Source organism: Arvicanthis niloticus, chromosome 27, assembly GCF_011762505.2.
Source record: "Arvicanthis niloticus isolate mArvNil1 chromosome 27, mArvNil1.pat.X, whole genome shotgun sequence".
Taxonomy (NCBI): domain Eukaryota; kingdom Metazoa; phylum Chordata; class Mammalia; order Rodentia; family Muridae; genus Arvicanthis; species Arvicanthis niloticus.
The window spans coordinates 19,226,500-19,238,523 of NC_133435.1; the positions used below are offsets into that span (position 1 = coordinate 19,226,500).

At 42.7% G+C, this 12,024-nt stretch overlaps 1 protein-coding gene across 1 annotated transcript; it reads right to left on the minus strand.

Moving 5' to 3' along the window:
* Positions 1-271: 271 nt before the first annotated feature.
* Positions 272-11,595, minus strand: Mepe (matrix extracellular phosphoglycoprotein). Its single transcript, XM_076926318.1, has 3 exons — positions 11,473-11,595; positions 9,791-9,858; positions 272-1,797 (listed from the first exon to the last, which is right to left on the minus strand). Exons 1-3 carry the CDS (start codon positions 11,480-11,482, stop codon positions 562-564), a joined length of 1,314 nt encoding a protein of 437 aa, XP_076782433.1. The 5' UTR covers positions 11,483-11,595; the 3' UTR covers positions 272-561.
* Positions 11,596-12,024: the final 429 nt, after the last annotated feature.

Here is a 12,024-nt window from a genome sequence, read left to right on the forward strand (position 1 = left end):
TCTAAATGAAGAAAGAACCAGCCAACAGTGATCAACATTAGATATGTTTCAGAAATTAAACTTGCCTCATAGGTAGGACACAGTAAAGCCGTACAAAAGATACTGACGGCCATGAAATCCCAGTTAGAATAGAATGACACTTTCAAACTTTGTCCAGGGGATTTCGTTCACACACCTTATCTCTCTGCTGGAGGCAGGCTACCCTTGTTACCTCTCAATTCTTCCTGTACCGCCAACAGTCGCCTACAGATCATTTAACTACACACCATCATAGAGAAAGCATATTTATTTTCATATCTGAAGAGCAAATAACATATCAAGGCACTTGTGACATTCACAGACTATTTTAATGTGTCCCCTATCCAAATATTACCTATTATATAAATTCTTATGAGAGTTTTTATTTTAAAAGGCATCAGAACTTTGAGTAGAAATCCTTGTGACAACCATTAAAACAGCACAATGTCCTGAAGAGGACATTAAGTCTGTTAACTTGCTCAGTTCCTGCTGTGTCCTTGCTTCCTCCAGGACCCGAGCAGGAGATTGGTTCAATCGTGGGGACTAGTCACCGTCACTCTCGCTAGAACTTCCACTGTACGATGACTCGCTGCTGCTGTCTCTTTGGCGGGTGCTGACATGCCTGTGAGAATAGGGCCTTCTTGAAGGCCGGGATCCTCTCTGCTGAGACGTCCCTTTATTCTGTGTAGGATTATTTTGTCCATGGTATACATAATGGTTTGTTCTGCGGTGTGATATTACACTTCCTTCTCTACCAGGAACATTAGAGGAGTCTTCTTCACTTTTAACCTCGTTACCAAGACTGTGAGAAGACTGGCTTTTGCCTTTACTTGGAAATCTTTGGCTTTCAGTCAAGGTTACCTGGTTCCCTTTTGATTCTTCTGCATCTTTGCTAGAGCTGCCTTTGCTGCTCTCGGGCACTTCGTTGTAACCGGCTCTCCCTGTGTGCTCCCTGCCACCCCCTTTTCCCTTCTCTTTTGAGGGCACTTGTGGATAGTGAAATTCTACTTTCCCTTGATGAGCATTTTGGCTGCCAGCACCAACTCTGTTTCCTTCTTTTCCAGGGAGTTGCCTGAAATTGGTACTGCCTGTGATTTCATTGCTGCCCTCCACAAGGCTCACACCCGCAGAACCTGCCCCCTGTGCAGTTTTGTCTCTGGTTGCGTAGGCACTGCCACCGTGCCCTTCTCTCCCTGCGATCTCATTAGAACCCAGTCCATTTGTGTGTGGGTCAACAACCTCAGCTTTGCTGGAGCCTGAGACAGGGTGACTAGCTGAGCTTTCAGGACCAGGCCCAATAGCACCTCCTTTGCCAGGAATGTGCATAAAATGTTGCCCATCTCCACTGAAAGGAGGGACATCATTATCTCCCCTGACTAGAAGATCTGGGGAACCACTGCCTTCAAAGTCACTGGGAATCTTTCTCACTTGGGGGAAATGTGTTAGGTAGTGAGTGCTTCGACGGGTCTGACGGGTACGTTTGCTTTTTACTGGGTTGTCCTGGGATAGAAGATAGCTCTGCTGATTCTTTATATCTTTTAAGGCGTCTTTAACATCATTGACATCTGCTGGAGTTATGCTTAGAACACTCTGAGTTTTTTTCTCTTGGTTTCTGTCCCTCCATAGTTCGGTTCCAGTCACCAGACTCTTTACCACGTGAAGGGGAACACCTTGCCCATCCTCTGCTCCTTTACCCACCATGGGCTCAGGATACACAGATGCTGTTAAGTCCTTGTGGAAGTTCCCTTGGTTGCTGCTGCTGCCGTCTGCGTTCAGCATCTGTGGATTTACAGAAAGATTTGGAGTTTTATTACCTTGTTTATTTTCATTGCTTTAAAAAAAGAGACAAGTCTTTCTTTTTTTTCTGGATAATGGTTTCTTCCAGTGTTGACTCATGATTTCTTCTCTTGTCTAAGTGGTGAAGGGCAGTACTGTCTCCGCTTTATTTTCCTTTTTGATAAAGTAAAAATATTAGCACGAAGTTATTATTTTATGTTAAGCTTTAAAACCCAACAATTCCTAGAAAGCATTTAAAAATCTATAATATATTTAATGTAAAGTCCACAACTCAACAGGGACGGAAGGAGAAATGAAGGTTTTATGGAACAATAGGACTGAGGTAGATTTTATGAGCAGGTAGAGTCAAATACTCAGAAGCAAAATGATGTGAACTCATATTTTAAGACTAAGTGGTAGGACCAATATTTTTTTGACACGCCTCAATATACTAGCTGCCCTTGAGCACGTTAACATCTCGGTTATGATAACTAAAGATATGAATAGATGGAAACTTCTATACAGAGAAAAGGAGGTTTCAGCTGGAAACTTATACCTTTGGGAAGTGGGGAAGATTGCAAAAATGCTGAAGTAGTTCAGGTGAGCCAGGGCCATGGTGAACGGCATCAGATGAGATGACAGACAAAATGGCTGAACATTTTTGTTCTTATTGTTAATATGTGTGAGTATCTTGCCTGTATGTGTGTCTGGACACCATGTGTGTGTCTGATGCACATGTGAGGAGGGCTACAAGAGGGCTCAGGTATCCCATCAGCTGGGGCTGGATGAGCTGGGGAGACATGTGACCCGGGGAAGCAGGTGACCCAGGGAAGCATGTGACCTGGGGGTGCTACTTTGCTTCTTTGAGCATCAGATTTTTCAATACAAAATAAGAAAATACACACATCTCAGGATTTTTAAAAGACATACTCATGTTAAGTGATACAATGCAAGCCTCTTGTTAACCAAGTTCTATATAAATGATAGCAGCTGCCATTCATGCAGGGCTGTGTGGCGCCCTTGGTGGGATGCTAGCTTGCTTCCCTACATAGTGATATGAGTATTCATTTCCTCATAGGATGCACAGCTGTCCTCCTAGTCTCTAGAAGTCACTGAATTGTGTGTAGTAGCAGAGAATTATAGACTCATCCTGGACTGGGTTCAGTAACCTGTGGCCTCTGATCGAATGTGGTCTAAAATAGGGTTTTGATGTCCCCCAGTCTCTAGTTAAGAATAGTGTGTGTGTGTGTGTGTGCGCGCGCGTGCGTGCGCGCACGCGTGTGCACACATGCATGCCTGTGTTAAAGAGCAGGGAGAACCTGAGTGTGTCATACCCATGTAGCAATGTTAGAGAATAACTTGAGAGAGTCTGGTCTTTCCTTCCACCATGTCAGTTCCGGTGACAGACTTCGGGTTGTCTGGGTTGGCAACCATTTCTGAGCCATCTTACTGTGCACCCTCTACCTCTGTTTGCTTTAAAATGCACCTTATTAAGTGTTGGGAGCTTTAAGACTGTTGACTCAGCAGACACTTGAACTGCAGGTAAGGATAATTTGTGGAAGCCCCTTCTATCTGGGAGAGCTCGTTAGTATGAAGTCTCCAAAATCTCCAAAAATTCTCCATTTGTTTTCATTGTAAGACACACTTATTAATGAATTTCACATGAGAATAATGATAACATTACTCAGTAACTTTTATAGCTCCAAGCTTATGCTGAAAATAGGATTTTGTTATGAGAAGAAAATAAAAAGGCTCTGAACTGATTTACTTCTGACTAGAAAATATTCTAAATACTTGACTTAGTTTAAGCCAGCAAGCTTCAGAAAGCTTGCCTTGGGCATTGATGTCTATTTACTTCTGTTAAGTCAGTTTGAGCTGAACAGGTAGGTTTAAAAAGTCAATATATTATATTTAAACGTAAGCATTTTCATTCTTTCTCCCTACTCTCAGAGAAATTTTTTGTTAAGAATGGTGGCGTTCTTACTAATGACTAGTGTGCATTTAGCTAAGAAGCGTAAATAAAACTGTTCTGTATTTTTTAAAAAAAGCATGAAGCTATGTTTTAATTTTGCCACAAGATGGTTAACCATTTGTCTGAGAAAATATTTTTCTCAGACATAAAGAAAGTATAAAAGTCTTCCTGTCCTGTGTGTGCTCAGGAAAGTGATCTCCAGGCTGTCCTTGGCTGCGTGACCGGCTGTGAGTCAGCTGACTGGGCTGTCTTCTCTGTCCTGCTTAGCTCAGGTTAGCTCAGGGCACCCTTCCATTGGACCGCTGCCTCTCCCACTCACGTCTGTGTTCCTGAATCTTGCTGCTCCCCACAACCTTGCTCACAGTTTCCATTGTGTACTTTTCTTTGAACACCAGCCAGGAATTGATTTCTTTCTACTCTCAGCCCCTGATGTGTGATTGGGGGGTGGGAGGGCACTCACGTGACACTTTTCACATGCCGCCTTGGGTTCCCTGTGATCGTTTTCTGTCTTTCAATTCTGAGAGAGAAGGAATTGCATTCCCCTGTTGCTTCAGCTTGCACTGTATCTTACTCAGCAGGAGCACCGGAAACATATGCCACGGGAGAACCAAAATTAACTAACTTTCATAGACAGAACGATGCAGCCTTACAGATGGCCATGCAAAGGGTTTCCAGCAGAGGGAAACAAGATTTTATAGAATTCTTACTTCCGTGGAAAATGAAGTCAGATTTAGGAAAGTAAATAGCCCTTTGCTTGGAGGCGTTTTGAGCTCCATGCAGCTGTTTGGGCAATGCTATGCAAGAAGCCACCAAGTGAAAAGAATTATTGTCATCCCAGCAACAAGGGCCTCGTTCTTTCTCTTCAGTGTGACTGGACATAGATGAAGTCATCCATGGAATGACTCTAAGAGATGTATGCCACTCTTTACCACTGGACGGCTTGTCATAGTAACTTTGCTCCCCTGGAAGTCTACACTGTTCTAGCATACGGTATAGAACATCCCCAGAAATCTTCCTTATGAAATACAGTGCAATGATGCACAGCAAAATGACAATTACAGACCTCCAAGGCCCATCATGGCCACACTTGCAGAAGTATGTCCCAAACTAGAACATGGTTTGGGCCAAAGCAATGGATGGGGATAAGGAAGATTCTGGAATACAGAGTTGCACAGCACAGTGACTTCAGGACCTAGGGAGTGTAGAGAAGGGGGGAAAAAGCAACATCCATGCTGGAAACCAGAGCAGTCTCCTCCTATTTCCCCTTCTTCTTCTCGTGGTCACTTACCTTCATGCCACGTTCAGCGTAGACATATTTTTCATGGTGACCCTTATAAATGATGCACAAACCATTCCATTATTAAGGTGGTTTTGTTTCTTAAAATTTCCTGATTTCTTCCTAATACTATGGAATAGTTTTTAACTTGAGAGAAGTCAAGTTCTCCCTCTGACAATAGGTAAGACCACCTATAACCACAAGAGGGCATGAGTCTGCCACCCTAGAAGGCAGCCACCTACAGGGCTAATCTTGAACTAGCCTTTTCCTGCATGTCACTGTCAATTGTTTGTCTTCCACAGCGTCTCAGTCTTCCTGCCATAACTCAGTGGAGTTGCAACACGAGGGGACATTTCCAGAGCAGGGTATTAGAAGAGAGATAGCTTTTACTTTGACCATGGCTAAAGTCCAGCTGGCAAATACCACCACATGAACGTTCTGGCTTTGAAGTTTGCCATTTGGAGCTTTATAATTTTTAGCTGAGGTTCAGAACATAGACCTGGGATTGCCAGGAGAAACCATGGTAGAAATAAGCTGTGGCTTGGTGACATGCAAATCTGACAGTAGACATGCAGAAAACTACTTCCATGAGGACCTGATTTTCCATTAGAGCTGTTGACCAGCCCTGTCCTCTCTTTAGTTATGAGTTTGCCTACATATCCTGCACACAGGTGGGAAACAGGGCTTGCTAATTACAGTGTCTCGGAATTCTTACTTATCCCTCTGAAAGTTGCGTGACAAATCACTGTTTCATTGGAAGCATGAAATCACACTGGAAAAAAAAAAAGCTATCAATACTTGGAAATTTTCCATCATCTGTTGTAGGGATTATACTCAACTAGAATGTGTCATCACAATTCTGCTGGATACTGAGCGCTTCTGGCCTATGCACTCAGAACATTTTGGTAGCTAAATTTTTTCTCTTGCTGTTTTTTTTTTTTTCTTTACAGAGCTAAAATTGTTATTTGAGAGCAATAACTGTTTACCCTCTGTCCTTCACACACACCCTTGCTTAGTTTTCAGTCTGTGGTTGAAAGGTCTGCAAGGAAACAAGGCACTCGATCTCACCAAATGAATCTCATTCTTTCATTCATTTCTTCAAACAACAAACGTTTTATTTCTGTGTCTTTCACTGGATTGTGTTAACATGAAAAATCATTCTGACCGAAAGAAAGATTGAGTCCACTTTTCCTTAAATAGTTATCTGTTAGGAGAAAAACAATTTCCCCTCCACTAGATGGCAATGCTATCTCTATGTAAGAATCCATTTCCAGCATGGAGAAGTGTCCCTGTGTGGAGGGGAGAGGAGAGGCATGGTGTTCCAGCTTAGGATAGGAGCCGATGGAACCCATAGAAAAGATACATTCATTGGCAAACCTGAGGTATTAACGTGAAGCAGGCTAGGACTCAGGTTGTTCGGGGACAGTGTAAGTCAGCAGCCGAGCTGAGCTGAGCTGAGCTGAGCTGGGCTGGGCTGGGCTGGGCTGGGCTGGGCTGGGCTGAGCTGAGCTGAGCTGAGCTGAGCTGAGCTGAGCTGAGCTGAGCTGAGCTGTACTATGATGGGTGCTGAGGATATACAAGCTTCGAGCCTGTGTGTAAACACGCACCTCTGGTGTCTCCTCACGTGGCAAATCACTTCGGCCAGGGGTCAGGTGATCTCTTTGATCAGCGTGCAAGTGTCAGTAGATGACTCGTCTGCTAAGGTTTATTGAAGCACATAAAGGCCAGACACAGGAATAGACATAGGTACTACTGCAGGCCTTGTGAGATGTCACATGAAATGTCGCACAAAATAGAGGATGTAAGAACCCTGGGGGCAAGTTTTTCTGTGTACAAAATGGTGTGGCAACTTCAAATCTCAGTGTTTCTGTTTCCTTGTTTCCTTTGAAAAGTTCTTGCTTATCACTGATGTGGTGAAGGGGATGAAGGAGTGGGATGTACTGTGCTAGAGTGGATGTAGACACCAGGATGGATTAGTCACAGAAGAGGGAGAAGTCTTACAAAAGAAAAAAAAAAGACAAGCAGTCAGAGGACTTGTCACCTGTCATACTGGCCTAGAGCAGTGGTTCTCAACCTGTGGGCCATGATCAAGTGAACTTTTCATAGGGGTCACCTAAGACCATTGGTAAACACAGATATTTACATTATGATTCATAATAGTAGCAAAATTACAGTTATGGAGTAGCAACAAAAATAATTTTGTGGTTGGGGGTCACCACAACATGAGGAACCACCTTAAAGGGTCACAGCTCTAGGAAGACTGAGGGCCCAGAGGCTGCTTTTCCTAAACAACACTCAAAGCCATGGGTTTCTGTTTACATGTCTCTACTCTAATGGACAAAATCTTCACAGAAGCCTAAACTCAAGTGGTTATAGTGACAGCATCCCACAACTTGGACCCCAAGGATTTGTCTACCATTCCATTTCATTATAGAAACAATTGGTTTGTGTGTAACAGCTTATTTTTCTAGGACTCAATACATTTGCAGAGAACTTCACAGTTTGCAAAGGGCTTCTGCATAATAATTTCTCTTGTGGGCCGTAATAACCATACGAGCTGAGTAATAGAGAAGGGAGCGCCCACACAGACACAGCTGGTGATGGAGACGCAGAGAGCCATCCTAACCTGAACCTCCTGCTTTAAAACCCCAAAACTGAAGCGATAAAAAAAACTATAGTAGCTTTGTTTGAAAGAATGTTTGCTAATGTGGAGAGATATTCCTGAAGTTTATATTAAATCTTTGAGATACATTTCTTCATTCTTTATTGCACCTATTTATTATGTCAGTTCTTCAATGATCTTGTGAATATAAATTTAAGCTGTTATCGCATTGTTAGTAACATCAAAAGGAGCTGTAGGGGGGAAGAATGTAGAAGTAACACGGGCGCGCGCACACACATGCACATTTCCCGTCATGTTAAATACATACTTGCTGGCATAGATTAGCCCGGTATAGTTCCTGATACATTGTTACTTAGATCAAAGCCTCCCTCGTTTGCATAAAACGGACATTAATTGCTTTGTGCTGCTCATCTTCACCTTCTAGTTCCTAACACTTTAAAACTGGGTGCGTTTGGCTTATAATGATAAGACACATACACATGGCCTGCTACACACTCATACCAACAATCTACGATTAAACAACTGGAGTAATTGTTAAAGTGGAATGTATCTGTGAGGAAAGATAACACTGCAGTTCTTAACACCCAATTTGTTCCTGTTCCCTGCTAACACTTTTTAACTTGAAATCTGCAGCCCTCTCTGCTCCTCTGATGCCCACTTAGCAGTTGCCCTGGACGTGACTGTGGCCCTGTAATGGATACAACATTGTCTGCTCCCAGGAGGAAAGCTGGCCGCCTCTTTTGACTGGTGGTCACTGGCCTAGCCCTTTACTGGAAGCTGGTTAGAAAGGACATTTTGGCTCTTCTCTGGAATGGGCTGCTCAAAATAACTCCTTCTCAGTTGGTTGGACTGCAGAGGGTCAGCAAGACCTACTCGGACCAACAGCCTGCTTCAGTGCATGCCTGTATGGTTCTGACTGACCTTGTGAGGATTGGGTGGGACCAAGGTTCACTCGGCACAGCCCCTACCACTGTGTAAGGATGTGTATGGAGTAGGGTGAGGGTGTGTGTGTGTGTGTGTGTGTGTGTGTGAAGCAGGGGTGAGAGATGAGGGTGGGGCATGGGGTAGGGGATGGAGGTAGGGTGTGTGTGTGTGTGTGTGTGTGTGTGTGTGTGTGTATGAAGCAGGGGTGAGAGATGAGTGTGGGGCATGGGGTAGGGGATGGAGGTAGGGTGTGTGTGGGAGTGTGTGTGTGTGTGTGTGTGTGTGTGTGTGTGTATGTGTGTGTGTGAAGCAGGGGTGGGAGATGAGGCTGGGGCATGGGGTGGGGGGTGGGGGACAGAGTTAGAATGGGGGCAAGTGTGTGTGTGTGAAGCAGGAGTGGGGGATAGGAATGGAATAGGAGGTGGGTCTGACTCCCTCACTTATTTCTGCCCCTTCTCCAGATGCCATGGTTCACCCCCGTGGGTCTGGTTACTCCCACTGCTCACCCACTTGCTCAGGACCTATATTTAAGCACGGTCAGCATAGAATGAGTACATGTCTCCCTAGTTTCCCAACCCAGAAGGTTTCTCCGAGAGCTAGGATATCGGTAAGATGTTATCGAATTTGCCCCCGTGTCCCAGTCGCAGAAAACATCTGCAATGCTTGGCTTTGTCACAGGATAATTTGGTCACATCCTGAGAGCTCATCCGGGTGAGTGAGAAGAAGAAAAGAAACAAGAGGCAGCAGGACCTTGATTTAGGTTAAGTTCATGAGTATCAGCTCCATTTTGGCCTCACCAAAGAATGGAACATCTCTGAGGGGATCTCACTGTGCCATGATGCTACCGGAGAGGAGAGATATTCTAGCCCACTCTCAGGGCCATCTATGTATTGAGTTGACTTTACACATTCGTGCCAAATTCCTAAAGGTAAAATATTACAAGGTTCTTTTGATTCACTATGGTTTCTTTATTTGAGCATACTGCATTAATCTCAGCTGCCGTGGAATGCCGACTGCCACAATCAGCTACTGGTTATCTCAAAGTCTCTGGAAAAGACAGCATGGTGCTATCCTATAGTTTGCACACTTTAAGTGGCAGGCTTCTAAGCTTGGTGATTCATGCTTCTTCACCTCTTACCAAACCTGCTTGGAAACTAGAAAGAAAGATTATGCATGCATGAGTGAATTTGCAAATGCTTACTAGTGCCGCCCAGGTCTTACTGAAGAGGAGCAGTCCAACAGACACAGCCTGCATCTTCACAAGGCTCTCTGAAAGACAACAAGAACCTGTCTGAGCAAAGCCACGTTCCAGACATGAGCACTTACATATGCAGACATCCTTCCCGAATAAGTTAATTTCCTCTTGATATTTAGAATTACATATCTTATACATACAAACTATAAAATCAGCATATGCGTGAATATATGTACTGTTAACAATTAGTTCATAGTCAGGGTTAATATATTTATCTCTATTTCATGTCTGATTGCTTCCAGGCAAAAATAAAAACCATTGACTATAATTAATCTGATAATCAATTCATAGAAATTAATTTTATAGACACATAATTAATTACCCTATTGGTAACCTGACATTTCCCCTTAGGAAAAAAAAATACTGTTAAATGCTTGTATAATTGAAAGTTACGGTAAGGTAGCCTATCAGGTCACACCTGAATTGTTAAGTGTGTCAGATGGCAGATACAGACGTGAGGAGTAGAATCTTACCAGTTCCAGGCTAGTACCCCAATGTACATCTTCATATTCATTAGCAAAGTGTCTGAACTAGTCACTACATAGGGGTCAAAGGAAGAAACTGCTGAAGCAAATTTTGCTGTAAGTAAAAGTATTAAAATGAGCTAAGCGCCATTCTAAGTTTACATGTATTTATTTATTTGAGTCCTACAACAGCCTTATGAGCCAGGTGGCTTTACCAGGTTCGTAAACTAGGAAACAGACTCAGAAAGGTCACAAAACATGTCCCATGATATATGACTATTAATAAGCAGAACTGGGTTTGGTATTCTGGCAAAGTCACTATAGAACCAGTGCTCCTAACCCAGACTCTATGTCACTTCAAGTAAATTTCCACTCCTCCATCTTATTAAGTAAACACTCCGAGCATTCAAGAAGACCCTGTTTATATAAACGCTCAATAGACGACTCTTTTGGAACACACTAGCATTTACTTATGGATTAAAGCAGGCGCTCAGAGTGTAGTGAGTGAGCTCGGAAGCCCACTCAAGTAGCCATCACAGTGGAAATCTGTCAGTACAGCTTGATGTCAGTACTTACTTTACTGACACATAAACATGTAACAACCAACATGAGAATGATAATGTGGTTTGTTGGAAGAAAATCCCTTTAATGAGAAAAGCAAGTTTTTACAGCACTCAAACATTTCATGGTGAAACTTTTACTCAGCAAACAATGTGATTAAGCTATATTGCAAAATTGTAAGTTATAATCTTCTAACTTAATATTATCTTAAGGATGCAAATCTAAAATTTAAGTGATAACTTTGGCCTCTAAGTATTGTAGAAAGGACAGTCTTTTATCATTTATCAAATAGCTCAATGCTGGTAGATGCACCAGCAGAGAAGATATCTGTAAAGAAAAACATGACTGGCTTCTCCTGCATCTGGTCTGTAAAATGATGCAGTCCCAGATAACATGAATCTTGGTAAAACTGATAGTCAGCTCACAGGCCAGTTTCAGGCCATGAAGTTTAAATAATGAGTTCTAGAGTATGGTAGCTCCCCACCTTATGCAACTTTCACTTATCTTCAATATCCTTAGCAGAATGGTAAAACTACTGAAAGCTTAAGCAAGCACTTCTGACAAAAAGCAATTCTCCATGAGGGGCAGAAAGAGACAAATTACCTGGTGTCATTCACCTTCGGGAAAGCTTGGCTTCTTTGGGCTTAGCAGTCTCTGGGCATTTGCTGAAATTTAAAGTTTGTTAGAGCCCCCAGTGTCCAATCAGCATGGTTCACTCAGTTCCAGTCTGTCACAAATGACCACAGATGACCACAGGGGGGGTAAGGTAATTTTAATCTAAAAATGTTTTTGTGGTGGAAAGCTGCTATCAAATGTTCCGGAAAGTAGAATAAACAGAAAAATATAAATATCTCAGTTTGGACATTATGTTGCAAAATAATTAGAATTGATTTTAGAACTATTAACTAGGACTGGGTGAATGGCTTGCATATGTATAAGTAGAAAATATTTGTGAACCAAAAAAATTTATAAATGGAAAGAATTTTTATTATTTGGAAAATGTACAAACTTAATTATATCTGAATCTTATTCAGACACCAATGTTTTGAGCACCAACTATAGGGTAGGCATTAGAGAAGCTTCAGTGAATTAAAGAGAAAATAATCCTGCCTCACGGGGCTCACCATCCAATGAAGAAAACGGACAAGGGACTAC

Excerpts from the sequence above, each read along its gene's own strand:
- Mepe (XM_076926318.1), bottom strand. Across the intron at positions 1,798-9,790 it reads GTAAGACCTGGGCGGCACTA|ATGCTGAACGCAGACGGCAG; the intron begins GTAAGCATTTGC and ends GTAAATCCACAG.